General features: G+C 40.5%; 2 protein-coding genes across 2 annotated transcripts in view; one reads left to right on the top strand and one right to left on the bottom strand.

Annotated features, from left to right (window-relative positions):
* Positions 1-1,275: 1,275 nt before the first annotated feature.
* Positions 1,276-19,711, bottom strand: TAF5 (TATA-box binding protein associated factor 5). The gene is made up of 11 exons (XM_054983597.1): positions 19,160-19,711; positions 16,428-16,662; positions 13,254-13,569; positions 11,772-11,935; positions 10,835-10,970; positions 7,318-7,438; positions 6,815-6,944; positions 5,682-5,846; positions 5,190-5,367; positions 3,347-3,524; positions 1,276-2,386 (listed from the first exon to the last, which is right to left on the bottom strand). The coding sequence occupies exons 1-11, from the start codon at positions 19,695-19,697 to the stop codon at positions 2,169-2,171; spliced, it is 2,379 nt and encodes a 792-aa protein (XP_054839572.1). The 5' UTR covers positions 19,698-19,711; the 3' UTR covers positions 1,276-2,168.
* Positions 19,712-21,225: 1,514 nt separating this feature from the next.
* PCGF6 (polycomb group ring finger 6) overlaps positions 21,226-24,235 on the top strand; it is a 34,237-nt gene continuing 31,227 nt past the window's right edge. Inside the window, exon 1 of the mRNA XM_054983080.1 lies at positions 21,226-21,541. Within this exon, the coding sequence (XP_054839055.1) occupies positions 21,263-21,541 (279 nt within the window). The 5' untranslated portion in view covers positions 21,226-21,262. The remainder of the gene's footprint in view (positions 21,542-24,235) is intronic.

Below are 24,235 nucleotides of genomic sequence, written 5' to 3'. Positions count from 1 at the left end.
AGGTGTTTTTTTCCAAATCAGAATCCTGAATTGCACACCTCTAGGCAGGACTAATGACTGACAGCACTCTAGCATCCACAGTTACTTTGTAACTGAGTCTCTCTACACAGGAATGCTCAAGTGCAGGGAGATGCAATATTAGCCGGGAAGTGTAGTTTCACCTCTACACGAGAGTAGTTTTAAAAGACACAGCCTGCAGAGATTGCTCCTCAAAGGTTTTGTTAATTTCATCTTCACCTCCCTGAAGACTGTCTCCCAAAGGGGAGGTGAAATTGACAGTATTCAGGGAGGTGAAGATGAAATTAACAAACCCTCTGAGGTGCCATCTTTGCTGGCTCTTGTGTAGACAGGTGAAACTACGCTTCCTGGCTAACATTGCGTCTCTCTACCCTTGAGCATCCCCATGTAAGATGTCTCATGTCGAGAGACTCACAAATTTGTATTTATACCCTATTGACCAGAACACGCATCTATTCATTATTATCCAGTTTTAGAAAGGTAGTCTATGGGTTGGTTCCTGAGTGCTGTTGGCCAAAAGAATGCAGGTCTTGACTCTGCCTCCCCCCTAGCAGATTTTTGAGTTTTCTGTAGAAAATCATTTCCCCTCTGACCTGTGGTCAAGCAATATAAAATAACAAGAGGTAAGGTAAATTGTATTACTGTGTAAAGGGTAGAGATGTTTACTTCCCAGGATATGAAGAAACATTTACTTATTCAGTTACTTGCCCTTCCTTGTGTAAAGCTGAGCTGTTACTCAGCAAGTAAATGTTATTGTGTGTGTAGAGAATATACATACTTAATTTCTGAAGTGTTCCCTTTTTCTCTTAAATAGCAGTAAATTCTGTGGTGCGAAAAGGCTTGACCAGCTATTCCCAGTTATAATTGGATTGTATAAAGATTCTTTTGGCTTACAAATTGTTACATTCAATCAGTATATATTTGATCAGATCTTCTTCATATTAGCTAACTGTAGATACATAGTTATGCTTTAACCACACAGTTTTCTTTCTAAACAGTCAGTGTTCTTTTAGTGGGTAAGGTTGTAATTGGCTCTCTCCTCCCCCCCCCCAAAAGTATATGCAATTCTATATGTTTATTCCCAGTTGTAAATATCAAGAGGAACCATTATATAAACCCATGAATTATTTGAGAAGCTTTGATTTTTATTGGCCCACAATTTTTCCTTAAAATGGATTGTTCCATTTATTGTGCCTGGGAAGGTAAAGCTTGATGGTATTCGTTCTAACAGACAATGCAATGTTATTTCATCATAAGAATAGCACAGACTAATTTGTCTTTATTATAAAATATCAAAAATATAAAACTGTACAAGATGCAAAATCATGGCAATTGTATTTTTAAAACCAATACTCATATTAATTTCCTGCTGGAATGCAGCAACTGGTAAACAGCCAAGGCAATGTAGCAACTGAATGCTTGAGTGACAGTATCTTATTATAGAAAACAAGTCTGGTTGTGGTCTAGTATACACTTTAGGAGGGATGGGATTTTATACTTCTGGCCCAAAGAAATCGTTTCCCCTGCCAAAATAGGCTGGTGTGTACACAAAGAAAACAAATAATATCTCAGTTAAAGATTGTCACATTTGTAACGGATCAACCTTTAAAGCATCTCTCAAATTAAGTTAGCAGGCTGAAGCCTGCTTCAGTGTATTTGCTTAATCTGACCTTTCCTCCTTTGAACAAATTAAGCATCTCACATATACCGAACAGCTATTTGAGTTCCTTCTCCACATGATAAAAAGAATCCACAGCTCCATGTGGAAGCTCCTTTTGAAGCTCTTGGTAGTTGTTAACTGGGGAAATGACAAACTAAGTGCGTTTTAAGAGTTGTACTATTTACCTGTGCTTTTTGCAGCTGGTGCTGCAGTTTAGAAATGGCTGACCATTTCCTTGCTGAGGATAAGAGAGACTCTTTTTCTAAATTCAAGCCAAACTTCTCCCCACCCTCCCCCCCACCATCAAACTCATGATTCCAATATTCTCCAGTGGGGCTTAAAACAGCAATTACTTGAAGGTGCTTATTGGGTCATAGTTTACATTGCTTGTTCCAGCAGACAAGTTCAGTTCATCGGTCTTCAATAATACAATTATTCTACAACCTTTACTTCACAAGACTTATACAACCAAGTCCTGCAGTGTCATAGCTCATTGTGGACTATACGCCCCAGCAGAAAGAAGCAGATTTCTACGGGTGAAATGGAGATGTATGACAGGGGTTGATTTGGTCATGTATGTACCTAACAACAAGTCTTGAGAGTTTTCAGGCAGGTTTATATGTCCTGTGGCTGTAGTAAAATCATCTGTTTCTAAGTCCTCAAAAGCTTTCACAGCATCCCACAACTTCACTGTGTTGTCCATTGAACCTAACAAGAAATGGAACAAAATTAAAAAAACCTGCATTTATCAATTCACAGTATAAGTGAACCCATACAGTATATACAATAATCATGTGTCAACAGTTGTTGTTGGTTTTCCAGGCTGTATTGCCATGGTCTTGCCATTGTAGTTCCTGACATTTCGCCAGCAGCTGTGGCTGGCATCTTCAGAGGTGTAGCATCAAGAGACAGAGATCTCTCAGTGTCACTGTGACACAGAGATCTCTGTCTTTTGATGCTACACCTCTGAAGATGCCAGCCACAGCTGCTGGCGAAACGTCAGGAACTACAATGGCAAGACCACGGCAATACAGCCCGGAAAACCCACAACAACCATCGTTCTCCGGCCGTGAAAGCCTTCAACAATAAATCATGTGTCAAGTTCATGATCTCAGCATAATAGTGTCTGCTTTTTTTGATAAGAAAACAAGGTGTCAATACTCAGAAGCTTGTGCTGATTTCCACCAATTCCCTCTTTTTCTGGCTGAGGGGGGCAGGCCAGCCCATGAGGATCAGGACATGGGAAAGCCCCCACAAAAGGTGCTAGTAGCCAGTATAGGTGAGTTCATGTTCATTCACATACACAAAACTAGTGTCTGAGTATTACAGGATTTACAAGCACATTTAAGGTGAACATACTAAACTCAAGCAGCAACTTTTTTCTAGGTTCATTGTCCAAGATCAGAGACAAAAATAGAAAGGCTGTCAGAATATAAAAGAGAGCCTATTATACCCATTGATAGTATTGCATTCAGGTGTCACAAACCTGCATAACTGTGATGGGCATAAATATGGTTTGCTTCCATGTTAGTGTGCTCCCTCCCATGTTGAAGACTTCCGTGTTTCAGAAGCCTTGAATCAGTCCAGTATGCCATGATGCTTGGGCAAACTGGGCTCAAAGCAGCCATTATTTCTGATCCAATGATTAAGAAAACTTGAATTACAAACCTGATGCTAAAATTTCTCCATCTCTACTGAACCTGAGTGCATAGATTGTTTCTGTGTGTCCTTTTAACTCCCCAACCATCAAACCATGGCCAATATCCCAGAGAAGCACTCTTCCATCTGTAGCTCCAGTTGCCAAGAATCTTCCATTAGGAGAAAATGCTAATGAATGAACCGGTCCCTAGAACAAAAAGTAAAGCTATTATAGGATGAAAATTTAGCATCAGTCATGATTTAAATTAAGTTTTCAAGTATTATCAAAGTGAACAAACTCAGATTTATAGGTTCTGCTGCAGGACTACCTGGAACTCCCACCCCACCCCCTTAAGCTTATGCAATTTTGCTATGTAGCCAAGTTTAGATGTATACACATGGTGGGGGGGGGGGGAGACCATGGCTTAGTTAGGGCATCTGCTTTGAGTGTAGAAGGCACTAGGGTCAGGGCTCAGTATATTCAGTGAAGAGGATCAGGTAGTAAGGTTATGTTAAACTCCACCCAAGGGCCTGGAGAATCACCGCCAACTAGAGTCAATAACACTGACCTGGATACTTGAATAGTTGAAAATAGTCTAAGGCAACTTCATGCGTTCAACACCTAATATTCCAGTTCCTTGCAATTAGTTTTAACTGGGATGCAAAATGTTATTTAGATGTGCATAATGGCTTAGAGTCCCAGTAGGATTTTAATTTTATTCTTTCAACTATTACTTTCTATGGTGTGTCTTGAACGACTTTGGAAGGTTCCTTCCATTTCAGAAGTGATTTGATCGGTGGCATGGATAACTACTATTTGAGATATACCAACTCAAGTACACAGGACTAGCTGGATCCCAATTTAAATTTATAGTGGTCTAATTATTTCTCCCTTTCAGAAAGAATGTTCAAGTTTAGAAGAGATTATCAGACCTCTAAAAATGTTCAGGTTTGCAGCTTATTTCTTAAATTACCAGTTGTCAGTTTCTTCTGGATTAGCCACAAGATGCTCAGGTGCAAGCAGGATGTCCCTGGGCCATAATGTACTCTTTTTCCCAGTAGTAGATTTGTGGAAGAGTGTCAGCTTCCCAGCCATAGTAATCTGCAGCCACACTAAAGAATGATAGTGTACAAATTTCCCAGCTGTTCCCTCCTTCACTAGATTGTGAGAAGTGGCAGTGCTTATCTAACAAGTACCTCTCCCTGCAAATGAAAGCAGCACTTTCCAGGTAAAAAGTGGTACTAGTGCCTTGCATTCCAAATCTGGCTCTTGGAATGAGGACCCAAAAAAAAATTCAAGGTGGGCCTTGGATATAGTCCATCACCACCAGCTGGCCATCCTTATCTCACAAGGATTATATGTTTCAAAGCTTAAAGGGATGGGGTGAGGGGAGAAGAAATTTATGTCATTTATAGTTTACCTTTCTCACTGAGACTCAAGGAAGATTACACAATGTGAGATTAGTACAGTCAATATCAAGAACATTTCCATAAACAATGCCATTCGGTAAATAGAAACAAGTTCACAAAGACATAGCATTAGCGTGAATCCAATACAACAGTGGTGAAGTCTATGGTTCCTAACTCATTAGCGGAGCATCTGAGACCTCCTCCCTACAATATGGCCCTCCTATTTGAGTAAAAAGCTTTTGAATAATTTGGTTTTGCATCGTTTGCAGAAAGCTACGGCTCAGTGCAAAATATTACGTCCAAGTACTATTTTTATCTGATTTTTAATTACATTTTATTTACTAAAGTTATACTTCACCTTTCTCCCCAATGAGAACCCAAAGTGGGTTTGATCATTCTGCTCCATTTCATTAGCTGCACACAGAACATAAGTCATTTTAATATGAATCTGACATTAATTTACCTTATGTCCTGTAAAAATTCTCACACAATTTCCATTGAGAACATCCCATAGCCGCACAGTCCTATCCGCTGAGCCAGTAGCAACGTAGTTGGAATTTGGGTGAAAACGTGTACATGTGACATCGGCAAGATGACCAGCAAAAATCCGCAAAGGCTGGTAGTGATCTGTTGCCCACAAGCTGAAAACAATTAAAAAAACATTTCATAACAAAAGAGCAGAATTTGACTGCTTGTACTTTAAAAAGAAACCAATGCTTGCTTTACAACAGCTTCCAAAATTGTTAGTTGCTACTTGCAACTATGACCATGGACAGACTAAATGAATTTCTCATTTAAAACTCTTCTAAAGAAAAATTATACTAAAAAGAAATCTGTTCTAATTTTTAGCCTGGTAATCAGCTTCACTTAAAGGGTACATTCTAGATTATGAGATTTACAGCTCACTGACATTTGCAAGTTTGTACCTAGATGAAACGCTTCTGCAGATTCTTACCGAGCCACCCTGTCATGACCGCCAGACACAAAGTAATATCCATAGGGAGAGAACTGTGTGTCCCACACAGGGTAGTTGTGTCCTTTGTATCCCACAAGGCAAGAAAAAGTTAAGAGACTCCATAGTCTGATTGTGCCATCCTCTGAAGATGATAACAAATAGTTCCTGTCAAACAGAACAATAATACCATATGAAGGTAAATCTCAGCACTGGAAATATATTGAAGAGTAGCACTGGTGATAGTAATATTTATATAGCATCTGTCAAGTATGTAATAAACGGTTAAGATAACTGAATGATTATGTTAATGGACAAACCATTAAAAAACCCTCTACATCTCCGTATAATTAGGGTGTTACTTCTTGTCCATGCTTTTTACAACAAGACTTTCAAATACTTTATTCTTCCTTTCTCCTCAGTGGGGAGCCAAAGTGTCTTACATCATTGTCTGTTACTCCGTTTTATATTCACAAGAGCCCTGTGAGATAGGTTAGGCAGAAGGTGTATGACTAGCCCATCACCCAGGAAGCTTCATGGCAAAGGGGATTCAAACCTGGGTCTCCCAGATGCAAGTCTGATACTAACCAGAATACCACAACGGCTCTTATGTTAGGTGGTATATAGACTATATGCTGCTCTACTCATATAGTATTACCAAGTCTGAATCTATTTGAACCGGTCTTTCTAAACTGACAAAGCTAGTTTTATGAAAACCTTGGCTTTCTTTAATGAATTTGAAAGATTCCGTTTACATAAATTCTCACATATCTTTGTGCTCAGAAATTACAGCAAGAGGTGAGGTTGGAATTCATGGATACAGGTATATGTAGCACAGATGTTCGGTATAACACACTCATGTTATGCTCCTATAATCCAGTACATGCTACAATACTGCTCACTTTTTGATACTGGACAAAGCCTTACTGAAGAACAAGGATTTCAAATAAGGTAACACTGGAAGTGGTTTTAGCATCTAATGAGGTACAGATCATCTTCTGCTCACACAGCCTTTCATCAGGAGCCATGTTGGCAAATGTCTTGAATTAAAGACTCAGATTGTATAAAATCCCCAAGAAGAAATCTTTTTAAAACTCTTTATTGTCTATATGAACATAATTATTAAGAGATTTTACCTATCGGGGCTGAAGCTGGTACCATACACAGGTCCACTGTGACCATATAAAATCTTCAACTCACTTGCTGTTTTCTCATCCATGATCCTTTCTAAAACATCATCAGATTCTTTATCTATGAGGCTGAGATCTGAGGGGGATAAAGTTGTTCACATTTTTAGATCTCATTAGTAGTGGTTGCTGAAGGGCAGGTACAGCTAACACTAGAATAACCTATTTTACAGTAGAATAATATGCCTATTTTACTGCAAATAATGCAACTTATATTAAACAAGTATTTCAACAGGACAGCCTCTTACTACAATCAGGGGTACTCATACCAAATTTCAATTAGCTAGGAATTTTTAAACACACATTTTTTCCTCTCTCTCTCTCTTCAGGTTTTCTGATCTAAATATTTATGTCAAGCAATTTTGCAAAACTCTGAACTGGATCCTATATGGGATCACGTATTGTTGTCAGTTATATAAATATGGAATTTAAACCTATAAAGATTTAATTACCTCCTGCTGACTTTACACTACGTAGTTTTTTGGGTGTCACAGACCATACTCTGACAGTGGAGTCAGCAAAACCTCCCACAATCATGCTAGAGTCATCTGTAATATCCACTGCTGTTAGGCCCTGTACATATAAAAGATACCATGTTAAGAAGTTTTAAACATTAAATTATAAATAGAAGTGCTTTAATTAAATGTTCTTACCAAAGGAGAATTAGCCACCAATAATCAACTTTATACTTGAGATGAGAATTATCACATTATATAGCAAATCCCTTTATGTAAAACAAATTGTGCTACACTTAGGCAGAAGTATGGTCCACAATTCTGGCTGGTCTGAATAGTCAGCCAGTTCTTTCAGATGCCACAAACTTCAACCATCTCATGACTTAGGCCACGTATGGAGGCCTTGAAGGTGGGGAGGACTGTAATTTCTCACTTCACATCTGGATTTAGAGACTAAAACTTGAGAATCTCTTGTTTCTCAGTGTCTCCAAAGCCTTGTGTGGTCAGAGTTTGACCATTTCCTTCCCCCAGCTTTGTGTATTCTAAAAAACTAGGTAGACAAGTCCAGTGTCTCCCCTGCCCAGCACACGTGAGAGACACTTCCAGCCTCAAGAGTTACCTGTAATGCATAGAGAGCTCAAGGAGCTCGATCTCATGTTTGGAAATCAAGACCCTGTCGTCATTAGAAAAAGAATTCTGGTCAGCATTATATTTTCAGCTGGCAACTATATATTGTGGACCCTCTGTAATTTAAATAACTGGAATAAAGTTTTGCACATGTCCCCATTTTTAACAATAATAATAATGCTAAAATTCAATCAAGATGCACAACCAAGTATTCAATAAAATCTGCTCAAAGCATCACTCATATACTCAAATTTCATGGTTCTGTGTCTGTCAGCAGTAGGACCATGAAAGCAGGTGTTCCTGCATATAGATGGCTACCCAGACATGCAGGAGGAACATCCCTTTTAGTCAGTTCTTACGACTTAAACGTAATTCTACCCATTTTGAAGACTACAACAGAGAGGCTAATAGACTGGAGAGGGTGTTTGTGACAGGGGGTATCCTATAGAGGTGGTTAGAAATGCTAAACTTAGATCCCGTTTGGTTCCTAGGAACCAGTTATTGACTTCAGTTGTAAAATCACATAGTGAGAGCATCACCTGGTCTTTAGAATTTTCTCCATTGGCCCAGGACATTATCAAAATTGTCAAACGGAATTGGCATGTGTTACAATTCATCCCGGGGTGCACTGCCCTTCTGTTGATAGGTCTTAGAGATATGGTCATTCATTCTGACTTTGAATGTAGGATCCCACCCAGCAATTTGCCCATTGGGCATTTTAAATGTGGCCACTGTAACATCTGTGACCTCTCAGTCAAACTTTCTTGTATTACAAATCCCATGACCGGTAGGAACCTTTACAGTAAGTGTTTTTCTACCTGCTCTACTTCTTCAGTTGTGTATATAGTCCGCTGCACATACGGCTTATTATATATTGGGAGCACTACCTGACCATTGAGACTACGTATACAAGAGCATCTATCTAGAATTCGTAATAAGGTCCTTGAGGCTCCTTTAAGTCAGCATTTTGTAGAGCATCACATTCACGAACGGGAATTTGTTTTTTCTGTACTTCAGGTAGTGGAACATAAACAATTGCAAGACACCCGCAGGGATTTGTTGCGTGCAGAAACACGATGGATTTTCCGCCTTTGCAGTTTGACACCTCATGGTCTCAATAATGACATAGACTTCTCGCCATTCCTGGGCTAATATATTTACTCTTTGAATGAAAGAGATCAGGGTTCCAGCATTAATCATTTGGTTTCGATCATGAATTGCTAGCGGCCCCTTTAAATCGTGCATAGGAGTGGTTACTCTTATTAACAAGATGAGTTTAAATTTTGAAGGGGTTATGCATTGCTCCACCCAGAAATAAACTACCTGGAAGACATTTAGAGAGTAGCAGAGAGATCCTACAGATGCAAATTCTGGGACAGGTGAGGTATTTCTCCTTTGGTTGGGGCTAGAGCATAAAAATTGGGCTTCTCAAGGGAATGTGTGCATGAATTGTAACATTGTGAAGAGAAATAAGAGATATTTACTCTGTTCATGTAAATACATTTTTTTATTTTTGTATGTTATATTTGAGCACATTCTGGTTGGATACATCACATGAATTTCCTTGACACTCTTATGTTGTTTTCAGACATAACGTGGCTTTTGAGGAAGCAAATAGTGAGAAACGGGATTAAAGCCTCAGCCGGCCAGCCCATTGCCAACTCCAGCCAGGAGCTTTATTTGCATCGACTCACTGGCTTTTTGTTTGTACATGGTGCCTTTAACGTGGGTTCTGAAGGTATAGAACCAATAAAGTCGTATCATTGTGTTTGTGGCTTCTCAGACTTCCTTGTTTATGCTATCTTTAAAGCCACCCCCTCCCATTTTTTTCTTATATTTTCAGCTGGCAACTATATATTGTGGACCCTCTGTAATTTAAATAACTGGAATAAGGTTTTGCACATGTCCCCATTTTTAACAATAATAATAATGCTAAAATTCAATCAAGATGCACAACCAAGTATTCAATAAAATCTGCTCAAAGCATCACTCATATACTCAAATTTCATGGTTCTGTGTCTGTCAGCAGTAGGACCATGAAAGCAGGTGTTCCTACATATAGATGGCTACCCAGACATGCAGGAGGAAAAATTGGTTTGTAATTTTTATATTAGGTAATAAAATTAGGACTGAAGATTTGTGGCTAACAGTATAATCTGAAATAAGGTGGATGACACAGTATAAACCAATAAATAATACAATAGGGTATAGATTAAAGAAATTTGAAAACAAACAGAAATTCAATACAGAGCTGAAACAAAACACAAGCAGTTTAACATGACACATTAAATAATGCAGAAACTACCCAGTAGGAACATACTTGCACCAATAGACGGTATGCAGTAGTATAGTCTACATTTCCGATACTTTTACCAAAGCATCTCTCAGAATAATTACCTTATGTAAAAAAAGCCCTCCTAAATAATTCAGTTTTGCAGAAAGCCAGGAAAGTGGGAGCTTTTCTGACCTCAAATGACTAGTCGATCCCCCCCCCCCTGTATTATAGAGGATATATATTGGAGTGCACAGGGTATATTTTATCAGTCACCTTACAGCCTGATTCTAACTATCCTTTTGTGGTAATTACTCCATTTTCAGAACTAACTTGAAAATTTTCAGTATGATCTACCCTACATATTTTCTTTTACCCTCAAGTATTTCCTTACTGTGATCCTCCTTTGATATTTAAGAGATTTCCATGAGATTGTATAATGCGTCCATAGCTAAGTCTGCAGGTTTAAGCAAAGCAGTTCAAGCAAAGCAAATATTTAATGAAGCACTAAAAAAAACCCAATTGTAAGAGTGTTAAAGCTCCTGCAGGTACCATAACAGTCTTAGTGTAAAAATATTTTGTGAACTATGGCATTGAGCAGTGTTGTAAACCAACCTGGTAAGCATTAAGGAATGTGTAGAAACAGATAGAGGGCAAGCAGTCTGGGCCAAGACGCACACGCTTAGTGGCTTCCTTCATATTCATTATTTTATCCAGCCTGTCAGAATCCTTTAGCTCAGGAAGAGGGATTCTGTATAAAGAACAAGATACCTCAAACAGAGCAAGAATGTCTTCATCTCATGACTGTACATATAACTTTTGGAACAGAGGCTGAAATCAGTAACATTTTAAAAAAATAGATTTTACATGTTTCTTATGAAACCAAAATATTTTTCATTCATACTATATACATCGTCACATTCTTCACAAATGTAAAGAAAAATCATTCCTTCATAATATAAAAACTATTTATTAGTGCTGTTTCCTCTGATGGAAACAAGACCTCCAACTATTAAGACATATTAAATTTAAGTGATAAACGTGGAAATGCAGACTGAACTATAGTGTAGTTCTCGATAAAGTTAATAAACTTGTATTTGGTCTGTGCTTCAGCACAGGTATTGGTTCACACAACCTGAATGTTCCTCCATGTGGGGAAAAAAAAAGAAATCCCTCCACACAGAAATTAGATGTCAAGGGAAAGAATTCTATAGCCTAGCCTGCTTCCTGACATGCTATTTTTCTATGCAAAGAGAATTTTGTGAATAGAGAAAAGCATTCAATGATATGATTGTCCAACAGGACATGGCCCAGACCAGATACAGACTTATCATCTCAGTAACAAGCAGAGGCAATACTGGCTTGGATCCTGCCTGCAAGTTCTGTGGATGGGGATGGGAATTTACATCAATTCCCCTCTCCTAAACTATTTGTGGGGTCCTCCAGGAGCAGCATTTCAGCCTTCTTGGGGGTGGCGGTTAATCACACTCTGCAGATAAAAATATTTCCACTTTAGGTGCCACTAATTAATCTTCTCTAGTTTTAAAGTTACCTGTTCTGAGGAGGAGCATTTGGATCTTGCTTTTTACTTTTTGATCCCATGCTGTCTTTTTTTGGCTTCTTCTTCTTTGGCTTACCCTCCTCATTTTCCCCTTCTTCATCTTCATCATCCAAAGGTAATTCAATTTCTGGTTCTTTTAGTAAGCCAAAAAAGACCTGAAAGCCAAGGCATAAAGTACAAAGTTTTACGGTATAAAAATGAGTTTAGAGAAATGGAAACACCTTCTATTGAACCAACAAGTTGTTAAATGGCTTAAAAATAAATTTTGCATGTTTCTTAGTGGACCACAGCACCTTTAATTTAAGTTCTATTTAAGAACTGACAACCAAATGTTAGTGATAAACGATCCTTCTTTCATTTGCATCTGGATGAAGAGAAATCACACTATAATCTCTGATGTAAATTAATACAAAGGCTACAGTCTAGAGATCTACTTTAGGCATGCTCAAGGGCACATGCATGTCCTGTGAGTTTTTTTACAGTTTAAAGAAAAACAGAAGAGTCTATTATACACCCTGCATGTCACTTCTCAAATGTATTTTGTAGCTCTCCTGAGTTTTTAAAAAATATTATGCCATGCTATAAAGGAAGTTCCAGTTGAAGAAATACAAATTGAAAGTCGTCTCCTAGGTGCACAAAGTTAGTTATGTGGCCCTTGGATAGCAGTCAAAGAGCTGGTCCACCTGGGGAGCTTCTGTGTATACACCAGAGTTTTCTGAGGCATCTCTTCTTATTGCAGTTGCCTGAAAAATTCAGTATCCTCTAGACAACATCCAGTTTAGTGAAAGGCAGTGCATTCAGAAGAGAAAAACTACAGAAACCCAGTATATATATGGAAGAATTTTGGTGCATGGACAATTTTCATAGATTGCAGTTCCAGAGATTAGAAGCAGCAGTGACCTAACTAGCCATACTTAACTTTATTAATTTCTATTTAAATATTAGAATTAGCCATAGCTGTTAAAAGTTTAAAATTCTCATTTCTTGGGTTATAGAATACACCACTGAATATCAAAACCATTACTGATAAGACAGTTCACTAAGATTTCATTCTATAGGGAACCTTGGAAAGTCTTAAGCATTGTCTGGTGTCCAAAATTAAATTTCTACATCCCAAGTAATGCTAATAATCAACTAACTGTATTACACTGGCCAAAGCTGAGGGCCGAAGTGGTGTCATATTCAGGATAAAAACAAAGGATCTAACATCTATGAGGATGGGCTAAGCAAGCAGTCTCACCATCTTTCATTTGATCCATCTATTCAATAAGTTTTATTTTCTGTTTTCTATCTTTATCTGCCAAAGAGCTGCTGAATTAGTTTTTCTACCTAGAACCAAAGTATATGTTGCTATGTGCAAGTGCGAGACCATAGCAGTCAAGAACTCTCACTGGTCTGTCAACCTGTATATCCCTGACAAAATATTGTCCATAATGTTATGTCCTATTGAGTGTAAAAATATCAGCATCGTACCTTAGCTTTGTTAGCCTCCCGTTTTGCCTCGCCTGCCAGGCTTCCTACCATAGCATCGATCTGTTGTTTACTGCGAGGCATGCCATCAAAGATATCAATGTAAAGATGCTCTTGAACAATATTCCAGATCTGATTGTTCTGTTTTTCCTGAAGGTGTCTTTTCAAGAGCTGGTAAGAATCACGGGAAATGCGCAGCACAAACTTGCTTGTTCGAAAATCCAGCATTGTCTCATTCCCTCTCATGTGCTCTTTTTTGGTTAAACTTGATAATACGCGCAAGTCATCCTGGTAATAACACTCCTGATCCCCATGAAACCTGGTAGAAAGATTCAGAGAGTTAAAAGATGCCTAGATTTAAAGTCTCCTAAACAACTTTAGTTGTATGTTCCTCAGAACATCTCAAAAGAGCAATATGTAGGCACTTCCCATAGTCATTTGCTTCTACCAAAGCACAGAAACCCACACTTGTGGATGGTGCTAAAAGAAACACCTAGGAGCCCTTCAATAGCAGCAGCACTTGGCATGAGCCCCAAAAGTGAAAGAACTAGAACATACTTGAGGTTCCTAAGTATCTACATGTTAATTTTTTGAATTCAAGACACTTTGAGATTTTTCCAGCTTTGGCTATAGATGGCACTTTTTCTCCTCTTCCTCTCAAAGCAATGCCTGGTGAGAAATGTATCTATAATACAAGGCAATACACAGTTTCAGTATTTCACTACTGAAACTCCTTTACCATCACAAAGAAAGCACACTTTTATCCATAGGTTTAGTCCAAAAAAAGAGGTTTAAGAAGTAGAGAGAAATTTATACAGGTAAGTGTTGTCAGAACTATCAGATCAAAGTAAGAACTTGTATTTCAGACATATAGGATCACAAGTAAAGCAAATAAGTATAACAACAGTTATTTGCTTGAAAAGAATACTAATTAGTACTGGGGGAGGGTGTTATTTGGGGTTTTATTGTATTTTGTGTTTAAAATTGGATTTTTAAGCTGGCTTGAACTATGGGGAAAGGCATGATATAAATATTTTATAATAATATAATATTTAAATATTTTATTAAAAAATAAATATGGTAATTTATAAAATAGCTGGGAATGTCTTCATTTTGTTATGTGGTATCTATCACACTCTCCAAAACCTAATGGGCTGGGTACTTACTGGTTCTCCTTCCCTTCCTAAGACACAGGTTCAGAAAGCATATTGTGTTCCTGATGCCTGTCTTGAAAAAGAACCTTACAAATCCATACAGGGAAAAATGCTACATACATTGCTCCCTACATATACACTATATAGCTTTAAATTAAATCTGAACATCTGCAGTAGATTTTGCTATCTAAAAGTGAAAAAACAGAAATGGAATTACATTGATCTATTGTAAATCAATCACTAACTCAGGGCTCCTTTCCCCGGCCACTCAAACAGGCAGTCATCTGTCCACTAATTAAAAAACGATCCCAAGACAAAACTGATGTGGCCAATTATCGCCCAGTCTCTAACCAGCCGTTTCTGGGCAAAGTGATTGAGAGAGCAGTAGCTGACCAACTCCAGATCTTCCTGGAAAACTCTAGCACTCTAGACCCTTTCCAGCCTGAATTCATTCATGGGACAGAGACAGCACTAGTAGCGTTAGTGGATAATCTCTGTCTGAATATAGACCAAGGCCATGCCTCCTTATTGCTCCTCCTGGATCTGTCTGCAGCTTTTGACACAGTAGACCACACCATCCTATTGAGGTGCTTAGAAACAGAAGTGGGCTTAGAATCAAAAGATGTGCCCTGGACAGGTTTAAATCATTTCTCATGGAACGGACTCAAAAAGGTTGCCATTGGAGATCAGGTATCTCCAGAATGGGAACTATCTTGTGGGGTTCCGCAGGGTGCAATCTTATCTTCCGTGTTAGTCAACCTCTACGTAAAACCTTTAGGAGAACTCATTCACAGCTATGGAGTGGGATGTCATCAATATGCGGACACCCAACTCTATATCTCGCTATCCAGGTTCCCATAGGATGCAGTAGAAATCTTAGATCACTGCCTGACAGCCATGGTGAAATGGCTGAAAAATAACAAATTGAAATTGAACTGAGACAGGACTGAAGTGATGCTTGTTGGGAAGTCAGAGATCTTGAAAGCCATTGTACTCTCACTTTCGTTGGAGTTCGTCTGACCCTTGCAGACTTGGTTAAGAGCCTAGGGGTTATACTGGATCCAGCACTACTACTAGAAAAACAAGTTAAGGCAGCTGCAAAAAATGCTTACTACAATCTCACTCTAGCCTGGAAGATGGCTTCTTACCTCAACACAGCTGACCTGGCCACCTGGATCCATTTTATGGTAACATCAAAAATGGACTATTGTAATGCACTATACATTGGTCTCCCATCTAAATTAACTAGGAGGCTCCAATGGGTGGAAAATGCTACAGCTCAACCGTTAGCAGGAGCGAGGAGCATGAACATCACTCCCATCCTACAGTCACTCCATTGGCTACCTATCAGTTACCATGCTCAATTCAAGGTATTGGTTATTACCTACACAGCACTTCATGGCCTTGGCCGAGCATACCTATGGGACCACCTCCCTCCCTATGTCCCTCCAAAGCAGCTTTGCTCATTTGAACAGGCTCTCTTGCAGGTGCCAGCCTGCATGTGGGTGAAATCAACAGTGGCCCACACACAGGCTTTCTCTGTGGTTGTCCCTACCCTGTGGAACGGCCTGCCTGAGGAGGTCGGGCTTTCCACAAACAATGCAAAACTGAATTATTCAAAAAGGCTTTTAACTCAGATAGGAGGGAAGTATTGTAGGGAGGGGGTCTCAGATGCTTCACTAATGAGTTAGGGACCATAGACTTCACCACTGTTGCCTTGCATATTATCTGTTGCTTTGAATATGTACTCCTATGTACCTGTGCTTCATGTTATCTAATGTCAGTCCTAGAACTGATTATATTCTGTTTTAGAAATTCTTCAACTCTGTATTGGATCATTGCTAATGCTATGTCTTTGTAAAATCCTATGACATTGTTTATGGAAATATCCTTGACACTGTATGAAAATGTCCTCAATACTGATTGTACTAATCTCACACTATGTAATCTGCCTTGAGTCTCAATGAGAAAGGTGGACTATAAATGACATAAATAAATAAATAAATGTACACAATTACATTACTTTTCAAAGAAGGACTTTGCTTCATTTTCATGCCCATTGTAGACTAGCTCCAAATACATGTGCACAAAGAGAGGATAAAAAAGTTGTGATAGCTCAGCTCGATGACAGTCCAGAGCACATTCAATGAAGTGTTTCAGTCCACTGTAATAGTCTTCATAGAGCGCTGGGTCTCCCTGCTGGTTGTAGGCAGACAACACTGCACTCACATCTGGCTGATCTTCCATAAGGACACCAACTGCAAAGCATCAACGTATCAGGGTAAATCGATGCCTGTACTTTGTATCATACTTCAATTCTAAACACATTTGCTTCACAGTCCCACTCAAATTCATTGATGTGATGATTGAGAGGATGACAGTATATTATTATTATTATTATTATTATTATTATTAGCCCAATTTCTTTTACACCATATCCTTTGTACACAGCATTTCTTATCATGTTCCAAATATAATTATGGCAAAGTTGAGACTGAACTGGCGAGAATACATAACAAAAACACATTAAAATTATAGTGATGATGCTGGAAGAAATGTTTCATACCGTTTATCTAGTTGAAATTCCTTAAAATGGTATATTCAATCCTTCATTAAGTATTACAGGTCCCTTAATTGCTAAGAATAGCTACTAAGAAATCATAATCGAGGAGGGGAGATTCACAATGCTTAGTTCCAGGGCTTTTTTCTGGGAAAAGAGGTGGTGGAACTCAGTGGGTTGCTGGCACAGGGGGTAACTCTCGGCAGGAGGTGGTGCCCCCAGTACCACATGAGCACGCACAAAGTGCACGGATGCTCCCAAGGCCAATGACATCACTTTGGGTCAGCTGGAACAAGGGGGAGTTTTTAAAAGTTTAAATCGCCCTCAGCGAAAATGGTCACATGGCTGGTGGCCCCACCCCCTGATCTCCAGACAGAAGGGAGTTTAGATTGCCCTCCATGCTGCTCCAGCCATGTGACCATTTTCAAGAGGTTCTGGAACCCCATTCCAGCGTTCCAGCTGAAAAAAGCCCTGCTTAGTTCAGACAGATGTTTGGAAACTGATGTAATAGTATTCCTCTTAATTGTTTTGTATTTATTTATTTATTTATTTAAAATATAGGCCCACCTTTTCCCTGGACAACTGGAACCCAAAGCAGGTAACAGTAAAAGCAACTAAATCAACCAAAAAATAAAAACAGTAAGATAACAACATTAGTCATATACCTCACAATACAGCCCAATGGCCATTAACCCACTCATGACATAAAATTCTAGCAATTAAGAAAACCCAAATTTCTATGACTCCTTCTTTAAAGGGTTTACTTGTACACGTTGCATTTAAATGTTTTTAAGCATATATTTCAATCTGAACACATGAACATTGAAAGCTACTATACAGCCTCAAACCACCAGTCCATCTACATTAATATTAGCTACTCCATCCATCAGCAGCTCTTTCAAGTCATCATGCAGAGAAAGGTCCTTCCCAACCCATAAGTTTTAACTCGAGATACCAGGGATTGGACCTGATATTCTGCATGAAAAATCTATACTCTACCTTTGAGCCACAGCTCATTTTAATGTTGCAAGCTACTTTGGGAGGCAATCTAAATGAAAGCGGGATGAAATACAAGACACTATAAATTAGAATAATAGAACTGTAGAGCTGGGAGGTACCACAAAGATCATCTAATCCATCCCCCTACACAATGCACAAAATTCACAGCTATCCCCCAAGGACCCTTGCTCAATGCCCAGAGGAAGGCAAAAACCCTGGAGGAAAATTCCTTTCTGATCCCGAAGTGGCGATCTTGCATTACCCTGGGTTCATAAGAAAGGGCTACAAAAGCTGAACACCAGCTCATCCCTTCCTGCCCTCCCTCCCACAGTCTGCCTAAGTTCAGCATTACTGACAGAAGGCCATCTAGCCTCTGCTTTAAAATCACCATGTCCTTAGGAAGCTTGTTCTATTGAGGAACTGCTCAAACTGTCAGGAAGAGTTTAGCCGAAAACTCTTTTGGTTTAATTTTCACCTGCTGGCTCTAGTCTGATCTTCTGGGATGACAGAAAACAACTCTGCTCCATCTGCTACATGAAAGCCATTCTTATACTTGAAGATGGCTATCATATCACCTCTCAGTCATTTCCTTTCCAGGCTAAACATCCCCAACTCCTTCAAACTTTCCTCATAAAATTTGGTCCCCAGATCCCTTATCATTTTTGTAGCACTTCTTTGGACATGTACCAGCTTGACAGCATCCTTATTAAACTAGAGTGTCCCAAACCGTACTCCAAATGAGGTCAAACCAGAGCAGACTAAAGCAATACTGTTATTTAACATGACAGTAAACTTCTATTGATGCAGCTCAAAATCACATTTGCCTTTTTATCTGCCACATCACATGGCTGACTCATGTTCAGCAAACGGTTTACTAATAGTGCTGAGCACAATTACTCCAGTCTGTCTATTGACTTCAATGGGCTTAGACTCGAGCAACTCTTCTTAGGATTGTACTGTAAGACTTGTAGATCCTTTTTACATGTACTACTGCCAAGACCATGTGAAAGTTTAAACTACGGGACAAGTCCATTGCAAATCCAGATCTCTGTGACTGCAACATACCATTTGCTATTTCCGTTAAGCATGCAATGAATATTGGCTTTTACCTCATCTATCATAACTACTGTCAAAAATACCTAGATGCAAAGCTGGCTGAACGATCCCTCTTAGGGACGGCCCGCACGCCTTCTCACCTTTCCCGGAGGGTCCCAAGGGCGCAGCAGGAGGAGCCGTAACAGCTGCAGGGGCGACGGTACCCCCGGACTGTCCAAAGGTGACGGAGCTGAGCAGCACCTCCCCAGCTCCGGGGACCGAGATCCCGAGGCTGGGCTCCTGCCCTTCCCCGCCATGGGCTGCCTGTCCTCCGAGCGCCGAGGGACTGGGATCCGCCGCGAGCTCTTCAGCGAGCAGCCGGCATTCCCGGCGGAGAATCTCCTCGGACTCGCGGAGGTTGCTGCGCCGCAGGAACTGCAGCACCGCCAGCAGCATCTGCCGGTCGGTGGGCTGCTGGGAGGCGGCCGGTACAGCATTGGGGACCACCGGGGGCTTCGAGTCAGGGGCGCCCGCGCCAGCCTCCCCATCCGTGAGGGGAGCCGCGGTGGCTGAGGGGGGAGGAGGAGCAGGGGCGGCATTTGCTGGGGACTGGGATTGGGGCGGAGGCGGTGGAGCTCCGCCGTCAGGGTCTGGCTTCACCGTTACCGCCTCGGCTGGCTCCTCAGGCAGAGCCGCCATACTGGACTTCAGCGGCCTCGCCTCTCACTCAGGCAGCCCGCGGGTTTACGACAGTCAGGGCACAGTCCCCAAAGTGAAGCCACGAACACTTAACGACAGTCCGGCTTCTGCTTTATGGCATTTCCGGTTATTGTTGCGGAAATACAGAATGATTGTCCTGTATGCAGGATAGCGTTGCAGTGTTGTGTTCGATGAATACGTATTGGACAGGTTTATAAAGTCCGTGATGTCAGAATAAGTTTAAACCCTTTTATATATGATTAGGCTTATGTTTAGGACCGTACGTTCTAGTTCATGTGAAATCAGGCTTTGTTCTCCTGAACCTCAACGCAATGCATAGAACTAAATTGATTTCAATGGCTCCAGCTTTCGAATAAATAAATGTGATTAGGTTGCTGGTTTAGGCAGAGCTCAATGCACATATTGTACCAGTTTGAATTGATAGATTTTACTACACTCGTTGTCGTGATACAGAATTCTTAAGTGTTATTGATGAAGAATTCTTGAAATTTGAAACTGCGTTTTCCTGTACCAGCTGGCAGCCTGGTCACAGCTTTGCCCTAAGCATGTACTCGAGAAAGTATGTTCCTCTGTTCAAAACTAGAAAGGATCATTCACAGTCCTGTACTGGACACAGTTGCCATTGAAGTCAGTAGAACTGTTTTCAAGCAACAGCTGTAACCTAGGTAAGTTTACTTTTGCGTCTCATTAAGTTCAATGAGACTTACTCCCAGGCATGTGTGCATAGGACTGATCCCACTTACATTTAGAAATCTCGCTCAGTTATATAGAACAGTTAGTCTCCAAAGACTTTTTGGTGTGCATATACAACTTTGTAAATCCCACTGAAATGCTTTCGAGTAAACATTAATATGATAAGATTGTAAATCTAAACATTTCACATACTTCATATAATGTACTTTGTGATCAAAACTACAATTACTACTGGGCGTCAATTCTGTCTTATAAAATTAAAATGGCAAAAATATTTCAATTATTGGTTGTTGCCAGAAGGTCAAGTCAGCCATCAGTCGTTTTTCCTATAGAAAAAAATGGCCATATGAGCATGAAAATACATACATCTTTTGTTTAATAGATTGTTCAGATTTTTATTGATCTTTAGTTGAGTCTCAATCAGGACACTTTATTGGCTCTTATCACGAACAGATTATACTGGTTGCATGCAGGCTAATTATCTTTAAACTGTACGTAGATTAAAGCCATTATGAGGTACTCAGCAATGTTAAATGCAAGTATATTTAAATAAATAGTGTGTATTTATGCCAGAAATCGAAAATCGGCTTTAAGCACTTCTACCCAGAATGAAAGAGCTGAATTGGTCATTGCGCGAACAATAATGCTCACAGATCCAGAGGAGTTAGCCGTGTTAGTAATGCTCACATTGTCCCATAACCCAAAAAACTCATTTTCCCAGAATACTTAGAGAGAATAGATTTTTTTTTTAAGGAAGGTATATTAGGAGCTTGCGCGCGGCAACAGGCTTTGCGCATGCGCATCGTATCCGTGATCAAGTTTACGTTGTTAGAGGGAAGCTTTCAGGAGGCATGGAAATGGGTGAGGGATTCACGCGGGAGGGTCTGCAGGAGGAGGAAGAAGAAAACGAAGAAGAGCTCCCGGAAGCGCCAGGTTGCTCCGGGGCGGGCGCCCGCTTCGCGAGTGGAAGCCGCTCGGAATCCAGTGGAGACGGAAATGAAGAGATGGAGGAGGAGGAGGAGGAGGAGGAAGAAGAGATAGAAGAAGAGGCTCTAGAAAGGGAGTCTCGGGACCCCTTTAGAAGATTTGGGATGGAGGAGGGAGCAATGGACTCGGACGATGAAAATGAGGTAACACACAGCCCACCGCTTTCCGTACAGGGTGTCTGGAGGAAGGCTCGGGGATGTGAGGGCGCTCCGTGAAGTAGTCCTGCCTGACATGCCTTGCGCTAAATATAGCCACTGTCGGGTAGCATCTAGAAAGTTGGGCTTGGGTATAGGTCAGAGAACACAAGTTTGACTCCCTACTTAGAAATGAATCCCCATGGGCAAGTTGCTGTCGCTTTTTTATGCCGTCTTTCCCCCCCAACTCGAGATCTTCAAGGCAGTGAACACTCAAGTCAAAACATCGTAACAAAATTTAAAGTGTGTGTGTGTAAACTGATATGACCAATTATCGCCCAGTCTCTAATCTGCCCTTTCTGGGCAACGTGATTGAGAGAGCAGGAGCTGACCAACTCCAGGTCTTCCTGGAAAACTCTAGCACTCTAGAGACCCTTTCCAGTCTGGATTTATTCATGGGACAGAGACAGCATTAGTAGCGTTAGTGGATAATCTGTCTGAATATAGACCAAGGCCATGCCTCCTTATTGCTCCTCCTGGATCTGTCTGCAGCTTTTGACACAGTAGACCATGCCATCTTGTTGAGACACCTAGAAACAAGTGGGCATCAAAAGATGTGCCCTGGACTGGTTTAAATCATTTCTCATGAACGAACTCAAAGGGTTGCCGTCGGGGATCAGCTATCTCCAGAATGGGAACTATCTTGTGGGGTTCCGCAGGGCGCAATCCTATCTCCCATGTTATTCAACCTCTACTTAAAACCTTTAGGAGAACTCATTCACAGCTATGGAATTGGGTGTCATCAATATGCGGACGACACCCAACTCTATATCTCGCTATCCAGGTCCCCACAGGATGCAGTAGAAATCTTAGATTGCTGCCTGACAGCCGTGGTGAAATGGCTGAAAAATAACAAATTGAAATTAAACCAAGACAAGACGGAAGTGATGCTTGTTGGGAAGTCAGATATCCTAAAAAACATTGTACTCCCAACTTTTGATGGAGTTTGTTTGACCCTAGCTGACTCGGTTAAGAGCCTAGGGGTTATGCTGGATCCAATGCTACTACTAGAAAAACAAGTTAAGGCAGCTGCAAAAAATGCTTTCTACAATCTCGCTCTAGCCTGGAAGATGGTTTCTTATCTTGACACAGCCAACTTGGCCATCTGGATCCATGCTATGATAACATCAAAACTTGACTATTGTAATGCACTATATAGTGATCTCCCATCTAAGTTAACTAGGAGGCTCCAATTGGTGCAAAATGCTGCAGCTCGACTGTTATCAGGAGCGAGCAGGAGCATGAACATCACTCCCATCCTACAGTCACTCCATTGGCTACCTATCAGCTACCGTACTCAATTCAAGGTACTGGTTATTACATACAAAGCTCTTCATGGCCTTGGTCCGACATCCCTACAGGACCACCTCCCTCCCTATGTCCCTCCACAGCAGCTTCGCTCATCTGAACAGAGTCTCTGGCAGGTGCCAGCCTGCACATGGGCAAAATCAACTGCAGCCCATACACAGGCCTTCTCTGTGGTGGCCCCTACCCTATGGAACCTGCCTGAGGAGGTCAGGAGAGCTCCCATGCTCTTGGCTTTCCGCAAACAATGCAAAACTGAATTATTCAAAAAGGCCTTTTTACTCAGATAGGAGGGTGGTATTGTAGGGAGGGGGTCTTGGATGTTTCACTAATAGGAGGGCGGTATTGTAGGGAGGAGGTCTCGGATGTTTCGCCAATGAGTTGGGAACCATGTGCTCCACCATTATGTTGCCTTACATATTATCTGTTCATTTGAATAGGAACTTGTATATACTGCTTGTGCTTCATGTTGTCTAATGTCAATCCTAGAACTGATTATGTTCTGTTTCAGCAATCCTTCAACCCTGTATTGGATCCTTGCTAATGCTATGTCTCTATAAACTTGTATTCATCTACTCTATGACATTGTTTATGGAAATGTCCTTGACACTGTATGGAAATGCCTACCCTTGTCCTTGCTACTGATTGTACTGATCTCACAGTATGTAATCTGCCTTGAGTCTCAGTGAGACAAGGGGACTATAAATGACATTAATAACAATAATAATAAACCACATATAAAACAATTCTTTAAAAACACAGGCACTTACATGGGAAGGAGAGTCAAACAGAACTGGAAAGTCTTCGCCTACTGGCAGATTACACTGATAGAAGGGAACAAATAAATCTCCATTAACAGAGAATTCCATAATTTCAATGCAATGACTGAAAAGCCCATTTCAGGATTGACACTCAGCTAACCTCAGATGGCAGAGACAGGGCCTCCGAAGATGACCGTAGTGATGAGGTAGGTTCTTTCTGGCCCCAAGGCATATATGGCTTTAAAGGGCTATAGTAGCATCTTGAATTGGGCCCAGAAACAAATTGGAAGCCATTGTAAGTGGAGCAAGTGGTATGGACTCTGTGACTATGCTTCAAATGTACAGGGTGCCTCTATTGATAATGCCTTGTAAACTAGAGATGTGCCATTTCTAGAGCAGTACTTCCTGTAATGCATAAATGTTGCATCTGGAGACTATTTCCCTGCAAACTGTGCATATATACTCCTGTAAGGAAGATAGAGACAGCAGTGCTTTGTGCTTACATTTATAGTTTTTTTTAAAAGTTCTGTTCTTGTAACTAAAGATTCTTAAAGGGAAAGAGGACCTATGTATAACT

Source organism: Eublepharis macularius, chromosome 6 (assembly GCF_028583425.1).
Source record: "Eublepharis macularius isolate TG4126 chromosome 6, MPM_Emac_v1.0, whole genome shotgun sequence".
Taxonomy (NCBI): domain Eukaryota; kingdom Metazoa; phylum Chordata; class Lepidosauria; order Squamata; family Eublepharidae; genus Eublepharis; species Eublepharis macularius.
This window is presented reverse-complemented; position numbering and strand designations above follow the sequence as displayed.